The sequence below is a fragment of the Lathyrus oleraceus genome, chromosome 6 (assembly GCF_024323335.1).
Source record: "Lathyrus oleraceus cultivar Zhongwan6 chromosome 6, CAAS_Psat_ZW6_1.0, whole genome shotgun sequence".
NCBI lineage: Eukaryota > Viridiplantae > Streptophyta > Magnoliopsida > Fabales > Fabaceae > Lathyrus > Lathyrus oleraceus.
In genome coordinates this window covers 424366419-424390159 of record NC_066584.1, presented here as the reverse complement: position 1 = coordinate 424390159, position 23741 = coordinate 424366419, and the positions used below count along the sequence as shown (strand labels likewise).

The window sequence follows — 23741 nt, the reverse complement described above, 5'->3', positions numbered from 1 at the left end:
TGAGAAGGTTAATTGTATGTTGTAGTGTAGCATCCTAAATTGCATGTTGAATTGTTTTACTCTGATAAATATTTTAAATTTACACGGGAAATGTTTAGGGTGTTACATTATGGTATCAGAGATGGTCGATATGTCCGGCCAAATTGTTAAGTCAATGTGGTGTGATACTTGAATACTTTCGATGTTTCTTTTTAACCATTATTGTTGTTGGTGGTGTGGAACAAAAAAAGGATGGAAGAAAGGAAGTTGTTATTGATGCTGCTTTGCTGGTTGTTGCTTAAGTTGTGCAGAATTAACCTAATGCTGGTGGGAATGATGAGTTCCAACATTTGGGAAAGTTCTAGAGGAACAGTCCACCTACTTTCAAGGGTAGGTACGATCATGATGGAGCACAAACTTTTTCCAGGGAGATTGAGAGGATTTTCAAAGTGATGTATTGCTCTGAAGCATAGAAGATGTGATTCGGTATGCATATGTTAGCTAAGGAAGTTGATGACTAGTGGATCAACACTCGTCACATGTTGGATGTTGCAGCTGAAGTTGTAACTTGGGCTCTGTTCCGCAAGGAATTTTTGAGAAACTACTTTCCTAAGGATGTTCGTGGGAAGAAGGAGATTAAGTTCCTGGAGCTAAAGCAGAGTAACTTGTCTGTCACTGAGTATGCTACCAGATTTGTGGAACTTGCTAAGTTATACCCTCATTACAGTGAGGCGACAACTGAGTTCTCGAAGTGTATCAAATTCGAGAATAGTTTGTGTCCTAAAATTAAGCAGGTGATTGGATGCCAACGGATCAAGAGGTTTCCAGAGTTGGTGAACAACTGTAGAATTTATAAGGATGATAGTAAGGCTCAGTCGGCTCACTATAATGGGCTGAGTGAGAGAAAAGGAAAGCAGAATCTGAACCTTGGGAAGCCATATAATGCTCCAGCTGATAAAGGTAAACAAAGAGATGTTGATGGTAAGAGGCCAAGTGGGGGAGGCTCTCCTACTCCTCTTAAGTGCTATAGGTGCAGTGAGTTGGGTCATTGTGTCAATGAATGTAAGAATGATGTGAAGAAGTGTTACAAGTGTGAGAAGTCAGGACATCTTGTTGCTGATTGAAAAGAGAATATGGTGACTTGCTACAACTGTGGTGAACTAGGACATATCAGCACTCATTGCATGAAGCCTAAGAAAGCTTCAACTGGACGAAAGGTGTTCAACACCAGACTAGTATCAGATACTAAGTCTATAGTAAACTCAAATTCACGCTCTAGCGACAAATCACTGATATCGTCTGGAAATACTTCTGGAAATTCAAACACCACTAGAAACACACCAATCACAACTTTATTCTCAACCTTCATACAAGCTAATAACATAAATATTGTAGCATTATCCTTTACGAACTCATTCACTTGCTTAGCAGACACGAACAAACTGTCACTTACATCAAACTCTGGAAATGACACCGTCTTGTCGAAACAGTTGATATGAACATGGTTGAAGTCCAACCAGTTCATTCCAAGGATAACACCAAATCAATCCCCAAATCTCTCCCAAAATTGTTAAAGGATAATTCACACGCCCATCAGATATCAAATTCGAATCTTCCTCTTCAACACACTCAAAAACCAACACTGACTCCTCTAACAACTTGCACTCTGGCAATAAGAGGCACATTGAACTAATCCTCCACACCTGAAACATCTCAGAGATGTAAAACCTCTTTCCTCACTTGTTTCAATACTGCTCTTGCCAACAAGCGGTTAGAAAACAAAGGAGTATCGACAGTGTTTCACACACATGTTGCATAGCAGAGAACAAACAAAATTACAAAAACCTGGTCAGATGAACCGACCTGCTATGATACCACTATGTAACACCCTAAACCCCAATACTTAGAATTCGACATACTATAATTATTCAATGATTAAAACATAAAGTTTAAAATATATCACATATTGGGATCCACAAAATCATCATTTTCAAGGTTTTCAGGTTATGTTTCCAAAGCCTTTTCAACACAACAATGGAGGAGTTCCAAAGCAAACATAAGCATAATTTTCATACATAATAGTACACGAATTTCATCATAAACAATTCATCAAAAGGAAAACCTAGGAACCCTAATGAGATTAAGGACTTCTCATCACCACACAATCATACAATACACCTAATTGATATCCCTTCTTCCCCCTTAGCTTGGATTTTCCAGTAAGATGCAACTTCAAGCTCTAACAATGGAGTCTTCCTTTAGCCTTATCTTTTGCCTCTTCTTACCATAAAATTTTGTTTTACGTAAAACTCTCCAAACTCTCTTACTTCAAATATAACTTAGGTTTTTCTACACACTTCTTTCTGATTACCTCATTAACCCTCAATTTTCTTAATTACACTATTTCCCCAACTCCCTGACTCCTTGCTCCTCTATATTTCTCCAAATCCTCCATGTTGGCCCAATTCTATCATTTTACTATTTTATTTCATTAATTCAAATAAAATGCTATTTATTCTATAATTAATTAAAATTCTAATTAATTCTAAACAACTAAGTCAAACTCTTTCTCTCTATATCTCTACCTCAAGGATACTTACCCCCATAACCACACAATAATTAATTAAAACATCAATTAATTAAATAAATTCTAAATAATTAAATTAAATTAATTAATCGAATTTGGGGTGTTACAAAGAACATACATAATTAAAATCTCACAATACACATTACGCATCCCAACAAAGATTGGCCCTGCTCAATATGAGGTCCTTTCAAAAACCCATCTCCTCTCGGGGGCTACACACAAAATATATCTTAACGTCAAAACAAGTAGTTTTAGCCATCCCCCACTAAAGACAGACACCCAAGTTCCCATGACCATTAAAACAAAATAGAGATGATCCTTCGAGTTACACCAAATAGAACGGAGACCACTATTGTTACCTAAACACAGAGAAAAATGCCAATTGCGAAAACAAAATCCCCTACATGGAATGGACAAAAGAATCAGAAACCATTAACCACTTTTGTTTGGTAGTTTTGAAAATTTTAGCCGATTTTAAAAACCTTAAGTACAACCTATTTGTTTGGATGTTTTGAAAACATTGGCTGCTTTCTTTATATCTAAAGAATCAATGAATCAAATAGGCCGTAAGTAACTCGAAACATCTGGAAAAGGAGCACAACTAAGATTTATGGACAAGTTAAGACCTTGTGAAATCAATCAGTATCAAGAATAGCCTTGGGAACACTACCTTGCATATAAAAACCAATAATAGTTATAAGATTAACAATACTTCAACCCAACAGAAGAGTGGAGAGTCTAAGAGATTAGTGAACTATAGGCAATCCAAAAGAAGAGTTTGGTGTTCGTCTAATATCTAGAGAATCTGCAAAATCTACACTACGATCCAAAGATGACGGAGGAGAGACACCTAAGTTCAAAATGGAGAGGAGAACTTATATGAAGGATGATCTAAGGCCAATCCATCATCTGAAATTCAAACCTTTGAGTAGCCCTGGATAAATCCCCTCTAAAAGCAACAAGTGATAAAATAGGGTCAAGATACCGCCTTAAAATTCCTTTTAGATGTCCCACTTGAAATAGATTCTTTAGACTTCATTCGTGATAAATTATCATCCAAAAATTATTGGGGTGTTAAGAGAATTTGATTGGGTGTGCAAAAATAAATCTGAATTTCAAATCTTATGATTAATAGATAAATCACTTGAAGTTTAATTCGATTTAATTAACTCATTTAAAATAATCGAATTTAATTTAATATTAATCTATTTTAAAAATTCAAATTTTAATTTTTAATAAATATTAACATAATAAATATATGATAAAATATAATATATTAAAACTAACATAAGAGAAGGGTAATAATTGATTATGTTTGATTTTATTTATTATGTATTATTAAATTAAATCAATAAAAAATATGTGTCCTGTTTAATTTATGTGTGATTAATATATTATGTATTATTAAAATAAAATTATTAAATTAAAGTTGAAGTTTGGGATGGATCAGCTGTTAGACGTTCCAAACTTACAACACAACAATTAATGACATTTAATTATTAACTTCTCAAACTATTGCTCAAGAAATTGTTTTTGTTCCCATCAATTAAGAATTGAAATGGAATGCATGACAAAATCATATCTTTGCTTGTGAATACCAATTGAGCATTAAATGAATGGACCATAAAAATTAGGTTACAATTATGAATCCAATATGATTTAAATTAAACTAATTATATCCTTGGACGTGGATTATAATTTCTTTTGACTTATTCTATCAGTTTTTCAGAACACTTCTCACTTCTGTCAAGTTTTCAAACTTATTAAATGGATACAAGACTTGACTCAGATATTATTGGGTCCATTATAACTATTTGATGTTTCCTTATGAAACTCATTTTAGACTAATTTTTTTTGTACAAGACATGAATCAGGTCGGTCCAACGACATGAATAAATTGCATAGAATAAAAAAATCCATTTTTGCGGCATTCATGTATGACAAGAAATTTCTTGAGAGCAATTATTGATCAAGAAATTGTTTTTGTTTCATCACTCAAGAATTGAAATGGAATGCATGACAAAATCACATCTTTCCATGTGAATATCAATTGAGCATTAAATGAATAAACCATAAAAATTAGGTTACAATTATGAATCTACCATAATTTAAATTAAACTAATTACAGTCTATTTTTCCTTTAAAAATTAATTAATTATACTACTTTTTAAAAGTATAATAGGTTATATTAAATAAAATTTACTATTGAAATATATGCACACAATTTGGTCTAAGTTTGAAATTACGTTATATTTAATTTTTTATTTTTTTATTTTATGAATCAATATATAATTTAAATTTAAATCAATTTAAATATAAAGACTAACAATTGCAAAGATTTCTCAAATGCATCTCGTCAAAAAAAAAATTCAACCACATGTGTGATAATTATTTGATAAGGATTTTGTTTTAAAATAAGATCACTACGGAGAAATCCTTCCACCATAGTTGAAAAAGGTATACAATCACGTCTGACCAACCGTGATGAAGTAAGATGTGATTGTAAGTTCGTTGTTTTCAACCACGTGCGTGCAAAGTATGGTGCATTGAGTTAACAAAGCTTCATACTCAATGCACCTTACTCTATTGAGGCACGCACAAAGAGCGCTTCTCATTGTGAAAAGAGCAAGAAAGATGGTAAAGGCTTCTTCGTGATCCATTAGTGTGTGAATTTAAATATCTCTGAGAAGATCTTTGAGCAATTAACTGCCAAAGATGCATGAGATACCCTCAGGAAGTTGTATGGCGGGGATGAGAAATTGAAGAAAGTAACGTTGCAATCTTAGAGGAAACAATATGAGAATCTGCAGATGAATGATGGTGAAGTCATTGTTGAGTTCTTCTCAAAGTAGGTGGTTTGAAAAACTAAATGAAGTCGTGTGGAGAGAATATCTATCAGTTGCAGAAAGTTGACAAGGTTCTAAGAGATCTTTCTGCCAAGTTTTATCAATTGTTGTGGGCATTGAGGATTCCAAATATTTGTCAAAGACAAATCTTGATGAATTGGAAGCATCTCTTGAAGCACACAAGTTAAGGCTGAAACAAATAAATTCATAGAAGGTATCCGAACAAGCTTTAAAGTCCAAATTCTTCAAGAAGATGAAAGAAGATTCCTCAAAGAACAACAAAGTTAAATAAAAAAAGTGGAAGAAGAAGTGGAATGAAGGTGGTGGTGCAGGTAAGAACTCAAGAAGCCAAGGTGAGAAAAGCAAGAATGGTGCAGCTCTGAAGCTAGCGGAAATATACTCGAACATATTGCACGCTCGAACATACAACAAAGTTGCCATCGAACTTTATTTATTCCTAGAGGAAAGGGAAAACATCGATAAAACTCGGGGGAAAGAGATATGATGGGTAAGGAAGTCGGTTATGCAAGGGAAAGATATTAACACCCCTTACATCCATGGTACTCCATGGAAACCGTTTTGATCGTCTCGCTTGAATAGTTGTTATATCTAAATATTTCTCGCTAAAGAATGAGGGAAAAATAAAGGAAATAGATAAAGTGCTCGGTGAGGATTGGGGCCCTCATGCCTACGTATCCTCATAGTGCAATAAGGAATTCAGAGCTCCGTAGTTCATAGAACTAGTGGTGGGAGATGAAAAGAAGTGTGATCAGAGTATGGCCTAAACCAGAGGATAATCGGATTTGAACTCCAAAAAAAGGTGAAATATGAACCTAAGAGTAAAACTGGTGTTGACCAGTATGTGGACGAGCCGAAAGCGTCTACCATTATATGGTATAGCCAAAAACAAGGTGAATTAAATGTTTAGGTACGAGCCAAACAACTCTTGGTTCACAAGGTGACACAAGATGGAGCTCAAAAAGATAGTGTATTTGGCTCAAAGAATAGCAGTATATCGCATGGAGTGAGTGAAAGTAGATTATGAATGCATCATGGAGATGAACGGAATGAATGACCAAAGTCACAAAAGTGAAGGGTTTGGTAACAAGCGATTGAAGATGTGTGATTTGAAACCAAAGGCCAGGGTATACATTGGAATCCATAGGAGAAATGGAATTTGTACCATAGAGGGAAGGTTGAACAAACCATAAGTGAGGGGCCTAAGGCATAGTATCACTGTAAGGTTGGGCCGAAAAAGAAGAATTAAATGTCCGGGTACAAGCCAAACAACTCTATGTACAAATGCGAATTTGCCACTATATGGTCCTAAAAGGGTATATATGGAGTTCCAAAGAAAACTGTATTTCTGTTTCAAATAAACAATATGTCACTAAGGTGAATGGTTTATGATTGTCGGTAGATAATGGGTAGTGAAAGATATGAATGGTTCCCTAAGGCGGAATGAGGAATAATAAATAAGTATGCTCGCGGAGGATTCAAACCCTCATGCCTATGTATTCTCATCGTGCATTGAGAAAATAAGAGCAATCGTAGTTCAGCCCACTACGACTGAAACAAAAGGGAACGTGATTGATTTACCAGGGTACACGACCAAGGTTCACAACCTTCTTGGCAAGGTATCACTACCAGAGTTTATAATAGTTGATGTCGAGGAACTGAACTGCCAAGGTTTAACACCTTACAGGGAAAAGAATGAGTGTCAAGGTTTATGACCCTCAGGGCAAAGAACTAAACTGAATTGCCAAGGTTTATAACCTTTCAATGCAAAGAGAAACATATGCTAGAGTCCATGATTCTCAAGGCAAAGAACTGAATTGAATAGCCAAGGTTTATCACCTTACAAGGCTAGGAACAGTGCCAGAGTCCATGACTCTCAAGGCAAAGAACTGAATCGAATAGCCAAGGTTTATCACCTTTCCAGGCTAGTGCCAAGGTTTATCACCTTACGAGGCAAAAAGAGACAGATGTCAGAGTCTATGACTACCAAGGCAAAGGACTAAATTGAGTGTCCAAGGTTTATCACCTTATAAGATTATAAATTGATTGAAAGAGGATGTAGAACCACAAGTTGCTAACAACAATGGTGCTCCATTATTGAAGTTTGAATGATTGATACTTGCTTGAAGAAGACTTGTCAATGGCATGATTCAAATTGCACTAAAGTCTATTAATAAGGGTGAATGCTTTGAATAGATAGGTCTTACGCCCCATACGCAAAGTCACTTTAGACAAGGGTATGAGAAACTTCGTCTCATCCTTCCTCATTACTCAAGGCTCATAACGTGTAACCCTTATCATAATTTACAAGTGTTATTAGAGGCTTCTGATTATTGAGAAGATCCTGATTATTGATCTTGATGATGCCATGTTATTTGTTGTATTGATAAGACTTGGCAATTATTTGATACGAATTATGCTAAAGTCTATGAATGAGGGTGAATGCTTTGAATAGCTAGGGCCTACACCCCGTATGCAAAGTAACTCTAGACAAGGGTAGGATAAACTCTGTCTCATCATTCCTCATTACTTAAGGCTCATGACGTGTAACCCTTATCATGATTGATAGGTGTTGTTAGAGGCTTCTGATTATTGATCTTAATGGTGCCATGTTGTTTGTTGTATTGCGAAGACTTGATAATTATTTGATATGAATTGTGCTAAAGTCTATGAATGAGGACGAATACTTTGAATAGCAAGGGCCTACGCCCCGTACGCAAAGTCATCCTAGACAAGGGTAGGAGAAACTTCGTCTCATCATTCCTCATTACTTAAGGCTTATGGTTTACAATTTCAACTGTACATGTCAAGTGTTGATAGATTTTTTGTGCTTGAGAAGTAGTCCACTTTGCTAGTTATACTTGATTGATGTTGACTTGAAGTCTTGATCTTGCATTTGAACCTTGAGGTCTTGAGTTCCTATGGTTCAGCATATCCACAATAGCTTAAACACAATGAACTTGCCATATCAAGTGATCAAGGGTCTTTTGATCACTTTGAATAGGCTTGGGGTTTACAACACGATTACAAAGGATTTGGTTGACCAAAGTGACCTTTGGTCAACACTAATCAATGGGATTAAAATAATAATTAAACTATGTACAATAATAATCTATTGAATTAATCAACTATGATAAAATTCAGACAATTCTAACCAAGACCCTAAACTAAGGCAGCATGCAAGACTAGACAATTTCTAAACCTAGGGGCAAAACAGTCAATTCATAAATCTATTAATATTGAATTAAATCCTAATTATTCCAATTCTAATAGAAATCGGTTTTGAATCCCAAACCATTTTAATTATTCCAAAATTCAACCATCTTTAATTAATTCTATTTTCTAAAACTTAATCAAATTCTAATACTTCTAAAAATCTATTACTAATCCATTTTTAATCTAATTAAGCTAATTATCCTAAAACCTAATTATTTCTAGAATTCTAATATTCTAAAAATTCATCAAGATTAAACCCTAATTATCCTAATGTTTCTAAAATATACTTACTAATTAATTTCTAAAATCATAATTAAATCCTAAATTCCTAATCCTAATCAAACAAACACATACAAAAAAAGGATAAGGAAAATAAACTATGCCAAAAAACTGAATAATGGGCCTTGGTTCGTAGGGGTATAGGCCCGTATCAAGGGGGTATAGCCTAGAAACATAGGCATTGGGCCTAACAAATTAAGGTCTAAAATCAAGTGTATTATTAGGTTCAACAAGTATGTTGTTAAGCAAAGCAGAAGTGTAGAAAGAAAAATATTGGGCTTAATGGCCTAAGCCCAACAAGACTTGCAAGGAAATGAGAAAAATTCAGAAACAATAATTCATCATCTCTACACACCATATTCAATTTTTCATGTCAAAAACCACCACCTATCGGAGTTTCGGCACCACTGCGCCAGAGGCGGCGGCGTTGGCCAGAATCAAGAAAAAGTACAACTTTCCTACTCTTCTCAACCTCCTATATCCTAATCTCTCATCTATTCTAACTCAAAGTTACTAAGTTCTGAAAATTAGAGCATTAAAGCTAAGAACCCTAAGCACAAGAACTGAAATTAAATGGACATGGAGGAGAATTAAGCCACCAAGCCTTGGGGCTTTGATTCTCTAATACACAAGCTACATTGTGGTAGTGAAAATTCATCAAACAAGGAAGGATAAAAAATCACCGACCTGCAAGATGGAGGATTATCTTGGAACTTGCTGAATTTTGAAGGTAATGAAGATGAAGAAAATAGAGGTATGCTTATTTGTTCTTCTACCTCTGCTCTTTAGTGATCTAGCTCTGAAATTTTTTTGAGTTGAATTGTTGTTCTTGATGTTGATTTTTGTGTGAATATGAGTAGTGTAAAACATAGGAGGTTTAGCTCAATTGATACCAAGTTTCAATGTGAAGCTTGCTCCAATGGTGAGAGAGAGCTTTAGTGTTGGTTGGAGAATTGGAGGAGATGAAGTGAGAGGAGAAAAGTTGAATTTTCAATGATTAATTTGAGAGTTATTCTGATTTTGGTCATTTCCCCCTTGATTTGATGAGACTATTGTGTTTATATAGATGCAAATTCCAACTGTTTCAGTCTGTTTTTCGGGCGGCGAAAGTTGGAAGTTAGGGCATCCGTTATAGTTAAGTAATTCAATGAACAAGTTGGTTAGTGATGTTAACATTGTTAGATTTTCTGTTAAATGCTAGTTGGGACTGTTATGACAGTTGGGGGATGTTAAAATAAGTTAAAGTTGATTATTTGAAGTGTTGGGAATACTTGGTTTAATGTATGACGTTATTGTTAATTGTTGCATAAATGAGTGCAAGTTTCTATGTGTATTGATGCATGCATTGGAACTGGTTTGGAGTGCAAAGGAAACTGCATTACTGCTAAAAAATGCAGCATTTTGGCTCACTGTCCTAGGTGTAACCGATTACCCAAGACATGGTAATCGATTACCATCACACAAAGTGTTTTTTTTGCAACTGGAAGTAGGGTAATCGATTACCCAAAAACATGGTAATCGATTACCATCACATAAAAATGATTTTTTGGCTACTGGAAGCAGGGTAATCGATTACCCAAAACATGGTAATCGATTACCATCATGTAAAAATGTTTTTTTGCTACTGGAAGCAGGGTAATCGATTACCCAAAACATGGTAATTGATTACCATCACGTAAAAATGGTTTTTTGGCTACTGGAATCAGGGTAATCAATTGCCCAAAACATGGTAATCAATTACCATCACGTAAAAATGGTTTTTTCTTTTGTTTTGATGCATGGGCTCATGCGAGGCATAACAGTTTGGTTTTCTTTCTTGTGTGTAATTTTGCAGGCTTGGTATGATCAAGGCTTGGTGTTGGTTAATGGCATAGAGCATGACATTCATGACTTGGACACTTGGGTGTTCTGGAGAAACTCAAGAGATGGAATGCAGATATACTTGGTGTACGTGTTGATTTTGGCCTTTTGCATATTTGGTACTGAAACGGTTGTTTGAGCTATGTTTTGTACTTGAGTAAATTTGAACAAGTCTTGAATCCGGTTTCTTTAACTTGAATGACCATTTGTGCCATAAATAGAATAAATCAAAGACCGAGACAGTCCCTAGTAACCCCAATATCCAATGCGCTGATGAAATCAATACAACTACCAACGTATACCACAAATTAGGGTCCCACGTGACTTGATCCATAAGGAACGAACCAACCAATATTGTTGTTCCAGTACCACCTTAGTAAAACCTTTGAATTAATGATGTTTATTATAAAAATACAATTGTAAATGAATGTGCTATGATGGATGAATATGCAGATGCAATGGGAAATAAGCCAGATAAAAACTGTAAAAGGTAGGGCAAATTTTGGGGTACGACAAACTCATAATCCAAAACCCAAGAAAAAGGTTGAGACAAAGGAGATACAATGTTATTATTGTTAGAATTTTGGTCATTATGCTCAATATTTCTACTTTAACAAAGAGTCCAATGGATGTTACAAGGGTGTGGCTCAGTTTTCACACGCTTGTGGTAGTTATTCAGACGAGGTCATTTTAATGGATGCATAATATTTGACTCAAGAGAAAGAAAATATGTGGTACCTTTATATAGGTTAAAACAATCACATGACAGGCAAAAAAATTGGTTTATTAAACTTGATGAATCAATGAGCCAAAAACTGGTTTATTAAACTTGGCATCAAAGGTTTGACCATCTCAATTTTAGGTGTCTCGGCTTGATGGACATAAGGAAGATGGTGTATGGTATTCCCAAAATTACAATGCCAAAGCAGATGTGTGAGGATTGTTGCATTGCCAAGCAGGCTAGAAGGCCATTCAAACAGGACTTGCCAATGAAGTCACATAAGAAATTGGAGATAAGACACTCAGATGTATGTGGTCCCTCTGAAGTAACGTCACTAGGAGGTAACTGCTACTTCTTAACCTTCGTTGATGAATTAACTAGATAAATATGGATTTATCTATTTTATGAGTTAAGTGAGGTGTTCACTAATTTTAAGAGATTCAAGTTTCTAGTTGACAAGCAGGTTGAATGTGCAAACAAAAGGTTGAGAATAAATAGTGATGGTGAATACACCTCAACTGAATTTGCATAATTTTATGAAAAGGAAGGGATTGAGCATGATGTGGTAACATCATACACAACTTAGCACATTAGTATTGATGAAAGGAAAAGCAGAAGTATCTTGAACATGTCTAAAGGCATGCTTAAAGAAAAGCAAATGCCTAAGGATTTTTGGGGTGAGGCCACTTCAACAGTTGTGTACATCATCAATAGATGTCAAATAAAGAAGTTGACCAATAAAACACCTCAATAAACTTGGCCAGGTTTGAAGCCAAATATTTTCCACTTTAAGAATTTAGGCTAATTATGTTTTAGACGTGCTCTTGAACAATTTAGACATGTTTTAAGCAACTTAGAAGGAAGTTGGACGATGCATGCCAAACAATGGTTCTAGTTGGATAACATTTAACGGATGCTTACAAATTATTGTACCGAATGAGAACAAGGCAATGATTAGTAGAGATGTGGAATTTTATGAAAGCAAAGGATGGAATTGGATGAGAATTCCAAGTAATCCAATGCAAGTAGGCAAAGATTCAAGCCACATCAGAACTACCATTCATGATGATGACCAAGAAATAACAATTGAGCATGCACAACCTCAAGAAGTTAGGGGATCAACTAGAACCAAAATTCAATCAGTTAGATTGAATGGTTATGATAGATTTCGTTATCAAGCCATAAGAGAAGATGGTGAAGTAATTGAAGAAGCAACGATGGCTAAGTCAAAACTAATTGATAATGTTTAAGCCATGCAAGATGAGAATTGGCAAGATGCAATGATTTAAGATCTCAAAGCCATTGAAAAGAATCAAACATGGGAATTGGTCAAGTAGTCAGGAAATAAAGCAATAAATATAAGATGGATTTACAAGTTGAAATCAAATGATTGATGAGAATGAGGAACTTAAGAAATCTGAATTAAGAAGGGTAATAGATTTGTAATTCAGTTTTTAGTATATGGTTGCTTATAGTTCAGTATGTGGTTACTAATAACTTAGTAAATGGTTACTGATAGTTCATTATGTGGTTACTGATAGATCAGGAAGTGATTATTGATAGTTCAACATGTGGTTACTAATAGTTCAGTAATTGGTTACTAATAATTCAATAATTGGTTACTAATAGTTCGACATGTGATTATTGATAATTCAGTAAGTGGTTAATGATAGTTTAATATATGGTTACTGATAATTATGCATGTGATTAATGCTAATTATGTATGTGGTTACTAAATAGAAGTTAGTTAGTATTATGATCCTATATAGAGGGTGTAACACATGTTTGTAAAAAAATTAAATTCTATCAATTCCATTCCAATAATATTTCTCTCTCTCAATTGCTCTTTACTCTTTTTTATTTTTCTCAATTTGCGAATAACATGCAATTAAAGTTATCCAATAATAATTGCTTCTACAAATATTTTGTTGGCTTTTTGAGTGTTTACAATTGGGGTTGAGTAATATGAGATTTAGGATCTAGATACGTTTTTGGAAAGAGAATGTTGGAGAGTGAGTCAACCATGAATGTAAGAAGTCCAAAATCGCGTAGTTTTGTGAATGAAGAGAGAATCTAAAGCTATATATATAGGATACAAGTTCTTTGAAGTCCCACATTGCTTAGATTTGTTAAGGAAAGGAGAGTTCAAAACTATATATAGGATTCAAATTCTTCATTCTAAGATACATCAGAAAAATACTTTAAACTTGGATTTGACTTTATTTGTTCTCTTATACTCTTGTAGTTCAATATTTGTTTTGGAGGATGTGAGTGTATTGAAAGTATGGGTTAATTAATAGTATATTATGTGTTGTAACAATTTTCACATAGTGTTATTCTCTAGTTGTCTATTGACAATGACCGTTATTTTTCTCCGATTTTAGAGTTTCCACGTTACGTTTTTGTATTATGATTTTGTTCTTTTTCTTTTCTATGTTTTTTTTTTGTTTTTCTCCCACAATTATATAATATGTTTTATTTTGTAGCATAAATTGTCACCAAATCTAACCTTTGCTTTGAAATTAGCACAATATCCGAAACAATGAAACATACACTTATTTTTTCCACAAAATTTTCTAACTCATAAACATTATTGAGTTTATTGAGTCCACTTTGATGTTTCTTTTTGCCTTTTCCACACGGTTTAGAAGACTTGTTTTTTTTAATAAAAGGTCTTGTCTTTTCAGTGATCAATGTATCATATCTAAAAAAATTGGAAGGTTTAGGATAAGAATAAAATGGTCATTTTCTTATTGTATTAAATCATGCAAATTGAATAAAAAAATATCTAATTTTTGCATTACTATTATTATTAAATTCAAGTATCTATTCAATCAAAATGATTTGGTTTATAGATGCGCCGCCGGTTAAGACATTACTATCCCAACAACTCAATCCATAATAATAAAAAAATAGAAATGAATAGTTTTTTCTATGTAAAGTAAGTAATATCAACTATTAATGGATAAAAGAGATGGACAATGTCTTGTTTTTTTTTGTGTTAGCTATTTTTGTTAAAAAAATTAAAGAAGAATATAAAAATCAGCTTAAGGTGTTTTTCATAAAATTTTAATTTACATATTTTATTCTTAACAATAATTTATTTTAATATCAAAATTTTAAAATATCACTTAAATTTAAATTTTTTAAATAATTTTTCATAAAAAAATTTATAAGAATATCTTTTAAAAGAATTATATGATTTAACTATCTTTCAATCTTTATAATGTTTCAATCTTTTAACTTATAAAAAATAAATTAAAAATAAAATTGACTATTTTAACTTTTTCATAAAAATCACTTTTCAATTTTTTTAACTTACGAGACATTTTCTATCCGCACTTATCCCTTTATTCCAATAATTTTCGAAGTATTCTAAATTTATTCTTGTTAATTTGACTTTAGGTTTTTTTACTATTCATAAGTTAAAAACAATAGTTGTGAACCCCTACCATGCGAACCAGATAATATTGAGTGATGAAATCCGATATATTTTTTTATCAATTCGGAAAACTCGATCCTCTGTTTTTTTATTTTTATGTTTGCAAAACCGGATAACTTGTTGCATAGTTATTTGATTCGTAATTTTCAACCGGATAACTTCGATAAGTGGTTTTCGTTTCATTAGTTTCATTAACTGGATAACTTCACCGTAAGAGTTCCAATATTGTATTTGTTGATAACCAGATTTCTTAGCTTGAAGTGTTCCGAAGCTGATTTTTTTTTAATTTTTGTTACATTTATAACAAGCAGGTATGGATATGTTTTTGATGATATGGGATAAAAATCGGACATGTGTAGAAACCATTGAGATATTCTCAACTGTAAAAAAAGTTGATACACGAGAAGAGGCAATTAGGTGGATTAGGGATGTTGGAATCATGAATAGAGTGATCGTTATAATAACCCGGTCGGACACCAAAATTGGCAAGAGAGGAAGAAGTGACAAAGTTATATTTGGTTGTGATAGAGGCAGAAAATACAAAGAAGGAAATAATGAAACATAAAGTGCTACTAAGAAATGTGTTTGTCCATTCAAAATTAGGTCAATATCGTCAAAAGATGGTTTTGGTTGGAAGATTGACATAAAATGTGGACTTCACAACCATGGTTTATCGGATAGATTTGAAGGTCATTCGTTTGTAGGTCGACTTAATGCTGATGATCAACAACATATTGTTGATTTGACAAAACGTCATGTTCCACCAAGACACATATTATTGTTCTTGCAAGAACGAGATCTGGAGAATGTGACTCGGATCACCCAAATATATAAACATGAGAGTAAGATGCAAACAGACATTAGGGGCCCTAGAACTAAAATGCAACATTTGTTTAAGCTGGTAGAGGATTCAAATTATGTTTATTGGAGTAGGAAAAAAGACGAGTCAGAAGTTGTGAGAGATATCTTCTGGGCCCACCCAGAATCAGTGAAGTTGTTGAATATGTTTCCTAATGTGTTGATTATGGAAAGTACGTACAAGACAAATAAGTATGCACAACCTTTGTTTGAAGTAGTTGGTATGACATCAACTGAGTTAACATTTGTTGTTGCATTTGCCTATATGGAATCTGAGCAAACAGATAATTTTTCTTGCTTATTGTATAAGTTGAAACTGTTGTTTACTAAGCAAGGGTTATGGCCATATATGATTTTAACTGATAGAGATATTTTTTTGATGAAAGCAATTGAAACAAAAATTCCAAAGACAATTAATTTACTTTGTCGATTGGGCATCAACAAAAATGTGAAAGCAAAGTGCAAGGAGTATGTTGTGAATGATATGCGAGAGCCGATAGAGAAACTATGGTATGAACTTGTAAGGGCTAATGATGAGTTGGAGTACCATCGACAGTTGCAACAACTTGAGCACACATGTATGGATTTTAGACCATTTTTTTATTATGTGAAAGACACATGGTTGACTCATAACAGGCATAGATTTGTTGGAGCTTGGATCAACCAAGTGTTGCATTTGGGCAACACCTCGACTAATAGGTAAGGTGTATGAAATTAGCCATAGTTTGTTTATCTTAATATTAAATATACTGTTTTTATTTTTATTTTTTAGGGTTGAGTCTATGCATTGGAAACTAAATAAGATGTTGGAGAACAGTTTAGGTGATATGTGCAAATGTTGAGAGGCTATGAATGGAAATATCAAGGTACAATTGAGAAATATTAGAGCTTCATTTCAGAAGAGTTTTTATGAAGTTTAGGAAACACATACTAGTCCATTTTATGGGAATTTGTGTGGTTTAGTATCAAGAGCTGCTTTGAGACACATTGCTGAGGAGTGGTTAAGGGTTGACATGATGGGTACAAACACCCAAATGTGTGGGTGTACTCATAGAAAGGTATACGGGTTACCTTGTGCTTGTGAGTTAAGGACAGACACATTGAATGGTGAAACAATACCATTTGATGTTATTCATATTCGTTGGAGAAGGCTAAGCATGAAAGGTGAACAAGAGGTAGATACAAAGGATGGATCAGAGGTGGACATGACCAATGCAATTGATGCACTATGGAAAAGGTTCAGGTCACTAGATGTTGTAGTAAAAAGAGAACTAAAAAGAAGGGTGTGTGAGATTTCTTACCCCACTATAACAAGGATGTGTCCACCACCTGAAAAAATAAAAACCAAAGAATGGGTAAGGATTAGAGGGAAGAAACCTATGGGATATGATATTTATCGTGATCCTCCATATCATGAGTATATTGATCAAGCAAACTTCAAAAAATCTTTAAAGAGGTCATGTTCACAGTTATCCCAAACCTTAAAGAAGAAATAATATAATAAGTTCATTGTATAATTTCCAGATTATATAAGACCATTTATTGATGACATTGTTGATGTTAAAAGTGATGGAACTTGTGGGTTTAGAGTTGTAGTACCCCAAAACTTGCCCCCCATTTTTGCTTTTTTCATCTGACCCATGACTTTAGATCCATCTGCATTCATCCATTATGCATCATGCATTCATTTTAATATAAACCCTAATTCACGACTTTCTTGTCAACTAGTTGACCAAAGTCAACCGTCCATCCCAAGTCTATTTTACCTCGACTTTGGTAACATTGATCATCATCTATGCCTGTTCGATTCATTTCATTGTTATATCCAATATGATGCTTTGATTTTAACTTCAATTGATTTTAATTGAATTTTGAATTGTTAAAATTGGTTAGTTTCAAATCAAGTCTATTTTTAAATTATTTATCGACTTTTAAATTAATTTTATTTGATTATAATGTATCTTGGATTCCTTAAATTGATTTTAATAGCAAATTGATTCTAATTAAATTAATTTAATTTTTAATGGTTTCCAATTTTAATACAATTTTAACTGATTTTATTTGGGTTTTTGAATTTTCAAATTGAATTTAAATTAATTAGATTTTCAAATTAATTTTAATTGGATTTTGATTTTAAACTAGTTTTAGAAATTAATTTTTAGATGTTCAATATCCATGTAATCACCATTCTAATAATTCATATCCACTTTAGTAATCCATCCTTCCATGTGAAAAATTCAAGTACATGCTTTACGTGGTCTTATGTTTTTTTTCGGTTTCTCTTGTGGCATTCATGTTCAAGTGAAAAAGTTTATGCTTGCTTGTTGAAAATGGTATTATATTGAAAACTAGTTTCATTAGGAGCAGTACTGTAGTAGGCATGTAACATGTATTCTCCTATGAGTGTGATTATTATGTAACTTATTTGTTTCTCAATCCTGTAATAGAAAAAGTAAGATTTCTATGCATAACTAGTAATTACAACATTGCATTGTAAAAGTCACCGGTAAGGGCGGTAGGGATGTGAAAAAAAATCGGTTATCCATAATCAAATTGGTATCCAAATTGATTCCCTTTAAAAAAAAACCAAACCAAATACTAAATAAAAATTTAGGTATCCATTTTGTTATCCAAATATAAACCGTTACCCATTATAAAAATTTGGTTTTGTTATTGGTTATCCAAATTTTCCTATGCGTTAAATTTTTATATTTATATGTTTTTATGTTTTATCATATTATAAATCAATTTTATATTTTAATTTTTTTTAAATTTTATAAAAAAATTATTTTAAAAATAAAAATCAGATTTTTTTTTCTTTTCACCAAAAATATTATATTTGGACTTTTTTTTCGAAAAAATTATATTTGATATTTTTTTTTTCAAATAAAATTATTATTTTTTTCTAAATAAAAAAGATATTTTTTATCAAAAATATTTTGTATTTTTTTCAGTAAAAAAAATGTTTTAAAAAAAATAGATTTTTTTTATTTTTTTTTTCTTTTCAGAATATAATTTTATTATTTTCAAATTTTTTTATATTTCTTTTTTCTTTTTTCTGAATATTTGTTATTTTTTTTTTTAAATTGTTTTTTTTTATGTTTTTTAAATTTTAAAAGAAAAAATATTTTATAACCTCATAAAATTTGTTTATGAACAATTATGAGAGATTTTAGAAATTTAAACAATTTTTTTGATGAATTATTTATTTTATGAACAATTATAATTTATAGAGATATGATTCATAACTATTTTATTTTATGATCGTTTTTAGGTAATACATCATATTTTGGGATTGTGGGATTGTTTTTAATCGAGGTATTATTTGTGGTGATTATAAAAGTCAAATTTAAAGTAATTTTTTAAAATAAATATTTTTTTTATATAAAATAGTTTTATAATTAGTGAAAACAAAAAAGTTAGTTAAAAGAAAATAAAATTATTTTTGATATAAAATTGATTTTTTTAAAAATATTGTTTTAAAAACTATTTTTTTTATAAAATTGATTTTGAAATTGATTTTTTAAGAAAATAAAAAATTGATTTTAAAGAAATTGATTTTAAACTGTTTTTTTTAAACTATTTTTTTTTTAAAAAACCGGTTTAAAACCGAACCGATCCACTTATAAACCGATTTCTAAAAAATAAATTGGTTTTATAAAAATGGTTTTAAAAACCAAACCGAACCATATATATGGTTCAATTTGATTTAGTTCATGATCCATGCACACCCCTGGTCAGCAGCACGGATAACTTCCCTATTCAAGAAACATTTCCCTTTAACTCCATATCCAACTCATGTTGCGGCAACGACGCATAATAACATTGCAATTCCCTCCTGAGCAGCACAACATCAATAACAGGGCTGCACTTGCAATTTCTAGCTGACTTCTAATGACAGTAATAGATATCTACTAATAGTAATGTTTTTTTAGTTAACAGGAATTGCGAAGAAATTAACTTAACAAAATAACATAGTGCATAGTCATTAACAGGATCATTGATTAATATGCTCCAAATTAACAACACAAACAAACTCCACAATTGACTCAAGTTCTGGCAACACTACGAGCTAACCGCCAAATCAAACATAACCCTGCAGAATTCATAATAGAAAATGTAGTAAAAATCATTTGCATTTTGTTAACAGAGTGAAATCATAACAATTACCCAATATCCTAACCTGCATAAAATGAAAACAACAGCAGCATAAAAACACCGGCAACCGAGACATAACGCAGAACAAACCGCAACAACAATCCAAAAGCTGCATATCATCGGCGACGAGAAATAGCTACCATCAAAGCTGCAGGCTGAAATGCAACAGAAAACGCAACAAGCTCCAGCTACCGAAAGCCATGCAAACTAGCTGTAACGCGCAAGCTGAAGCCGTCACGAGCAACAAGACCGCAACAACAGCAAAACTGCAACAGAAACACCATCCCACTTTCATAACAGAAACGGAGAACGCATTGTACTAACCTGCATAAACATAATTTCAATAAGCAATTTAACATTTAACCATTACTAACACCAACCAGCATTGAGTTTAAAAGAGTTTCAACCACCAATCCATTGAGCTCACAATCTAAACACTTTCAGTTTACCTTGGTGCAGCTTATTCGCAAGATTCAAAATTCACCACCTGCATTTTTCATCGATCTTCAAGTCGTCGTCATTCCAAATACCAAACCTTCAACTCCTTCATGGTTTCAATTCCATTTTCAATCCATCTAGTGAATCACCATGCTTTCTATGAGAATTAGAAGAAGCAGAGGGAACGCCTGGTTGTGATAATGCTTGAACTTTTGCTTCAACAAGTGAGGCAATTGTTCCAATCGACGACATCGCGAATCAAATGCTTTAAATCAGGAGAATTCAAGTGAGCACATTAACCTCTTAGTATGTGCTGCTGTACAATTGCAGTAGCTTCAGCTGTGTCAAATGCTCTTAACCAAACCCTTGTCCGGTTTCTCGGTAGCCTAAAAACGCTAGTCGTGACTACATGGCCAAAGCATGTCGCAACCCAACCCTTCAATCTGCAGCATATCCAATACTCCTAACAAACTCAATGCCTTCCAACCTCTCAAACCTAACAGAGTAACCACCCTTCAAGACACCAACCTGCTACAGCCATTAACACTATACTTCACCATTTCACTAAAACAACCTGGCTTGACTCCATTGCACTAATCATCAAAACCTGCTCAGCAGGTCATCCTTCATTTTAATAGCAATTCCACTTAAACCAACCTGTGATAACCAGTAAACAAGTTCAAATCATTAACAGTTCATTAACCAATTTAAATTGAGATAACTAACTGAGTTTTGATCCAATAACCAACTGAGTTATCTGTTAACTCAGTGAGTCCAATTCAAGTAACTCCAAACCTAATTAACTAACTCCTATCCTAATCTCAATCCAAAAATAATCCCAAGCCTAAATCCTATATAAACACTTCATCATTCTCATTTTTGGACAGTTTTTGGAACACTGCGAATTCAGAGCCATTTCTCTGCAAACTCTCTCACCCTCACCAGAGCTCAATCTCTCTCAAATAAGCCATTGAAGCTTCATATCGAAGCTTCAATTTTGCTTGAGCTAAGCCCCTACAGTTCTAATCCAGAGGAAGAAGAAGGACGCACGCAAGGATTGAAGGTGAAAGAGAAGAGTAATCGATAATACCTGTTGCCGCCGAAGAATCTCCGCGTCGGAGCTTCAATCCGGTAAGTTGCTTCGACATACCATAACTTGTATAGGCGAGTTCTTGGCTTTGAGGGCTTAACCATCATCTGTTGATCCATGTTCTTCCTTCAGTCCAATCCATCCTTCTGTGTTCTTTCGGGCCGATGAGGGCTTAACGCCATCTGAGCCCAAGGAATTATGATTCACACACCACATCTCCTCAATTCACACCTTCTGGCCCAAATTCAATTTCTTTTTATTTTTAATTGAGTTTTGTTAGGTTAATTAGCAATTTTAGTTTAATTAGGTTAATTGTTGAAATTAGAATTAGAATCTTGATTTTTAGAATATTAGGACAATATGATTTTAATTAGAATTTTAATTAGAAATAGTTGTATTTTTTATTAAATTTAGAATAGTGCGATTTTCAGCATTAGGTTAAACCATTCTTGGGTTCTAATTAGGTTTTGATTAGAATTTAATCTTGTTCACATTTGGACCTATTTTGTAAATGATCATTTTGCCTTTAGAGGTAATTGTAGATCTTTTATCCATTTATGTCATGATCCCATTAGGATTAGAATTTATCTTTAGGATTTAATCGACCTTAGACCATAAACTTTGACAATTTTGGTAATGACCATTTTGCACTTATGGACCTTGTTTTGGTATTTTGTGTTGAAAATTGCATGTTCCCTTTAGGATTAGAATGCAATTAATGGTAGGACTTAACATAGAATTTTATTCTTGATTTTGATTAATTTTGACATGCTCCCTTAGGATTTCTAATCTAACTTAGAATATTCAATCAATTTCTAATGCATGATCCCTTAGGTTAGTTTCTAACAATTACTAACTTCAATTAAATCCAAACTTAGTTCCCCACAAAACTAAAATCAAACCCCCGATTAAATTGATCAAAAGCAATTTTGATTAATTAAATCCTTTGAACTTGTATAATCCCACAGTCTAATTAAGTGACCGAAAGACCCTTGGTCACTTAGTAAGACTTTTTTTCCAAGCTGTGGAGCTCAAGGCCTCAAGACAAGATCTTCAATCAAGGCATCCTCAGTTATATCAAGCAGCGGATTATTCAAACACATTAAAGGTAGCGTCTTCAACACTTGTTAAATCAAAGTTAGAAGTGTGTGACATGAGCCTTAAGTAATGGAGAAGGAGTGGGACTGGAGTATTCCTACCCCCATTCTGAGTATCTTTGGGTATGGGACGTATGACCCAGCGCTCATCGTATTCACCTCTATTCATAGACTTTAGCACAATTCTAACCACACGATTAACAATTCTATCTTCACAAAAGTAAGGACATCAATAACTTATCAATCATGAATCAAGTTGTACGATACGAACCTTAAGTAATGGAGAAGGAGTGGGACTGGAGTATTCCTACCCCCATTCTGAGTATCTTTGCGTATGGGACATATGACCCAACGCTCATCGTATTCACCTTCATTCATAGACTTTAGTGCAATTCGAATCTAATGATTGATAAAGTCTTCATCATTAGCACAAGAAACAATTACAAAGATTCTTCTCTATCTACTTGAAGTTTAAGATGAGAATCACATGCCACAAGCCTTAAGTGGTAAAGAAGGAATGAGACTGGAGCTTTCCTACACTCATTCTGAATATCTTTGGGTGCGAGACGTTTGGCTCGTTGCTTATCGTATCCACCTTTACCCATAGACTTTAGTGTAATTCTCATCCAGTAACTATCAAGTCTCTCCATTCCATTCAAATCATTTCAATCATCCATTTCTTTTTCCTCCATCATCTTCTTTTCAGCCCTAGTGGGCTGAACTACGAAAGCTTTGATTTCCTCATTTACACAATGAGGATACGTAGGCAGGAGAACCCGATTTTCTTCGCGAGCTACCCTATTTATTAATCATCGTTCTTCATTCATTCAATCAATACCATCTTTTTGAGGTCGAATATCACTTTTACTTGGTTTCCATGTTCATCCTTTTAGGACGCTTAATGAACAGTCCGTCTTGTGAACCAAGAGTTATTCGCGCTATGTAGTCGAACACTTCATTCATTCTTTTTTTGTTATTCCACTACAGTGATACCATGCCTCGGGCTCTCACTTGTTGGTTTACCTTTGCTCTTCGGTTCAGAGTTTATTCCTTCATGGATTCCAAGATACTTCTTCTCTTTGATCTCAAATTGTTTGTTCCCCGGCAAGTGACACATTCTCCCTTGCATCCAACAATACTTTCTTGTGGGTT

The 23741-nt window shown here is 33.4% G+C and overlaps 2 protein-coding genes and 1 long non-coding RNA gene across 3 annotated transcripts; 2 read left to right on the top strand and 1 right to left on the bottom strand.

Annotated features, from left to right (window-relative positions):
- The first annotated feature begins 518 nt into the window (after nt 1-518).
- LOC127096037 (uncharacterized) lies at nt 519-1103 on the top strand. The gene has a single exon (XM_051034663.1). It carries the CDS (start codon nt 519-521, stop codon nt 1101-1103), a length of 585 nt encoding a protein of 194 aa, XP_050890620.1.
- Nucleotides 1104-15828: 14725 nt separating this feature from the next.
- On the top strand, nt 15829-17302 carry LOC127096036 (uncharacterized). The gene is made up of 3 exons (XM_051034662.1): nt 15829-16384; nt 16443-16505; nt 16770-17302. The coding sequence occupies exons 1-3, from the start codon at nt 15829-15831 to the stop codon at nt 17300-17302; spliced, it is 1152 nt and encodes a 383-aa protein (XP_050890619.1).
- A 2316-nt stretch (nt 17303-19618) lies between these two features.
- LOC127097606 (uncharacterized) lies at nt 19619-21634 on the bottom strand. Its single transcript, XR_007793106.1, has 3 exons — nt 21493-21634; nt 19990-21059; nt 19619-19902 (listed from the first exon to the last, which is right to left on the bottom strand). It is a non-coding gene; the product is annotated as an uncharacterized LOC127097606 (long non-coding RNA).
- Between the last annotated feature and the right edge of the window lie 2107 nt (nt 21635-23741).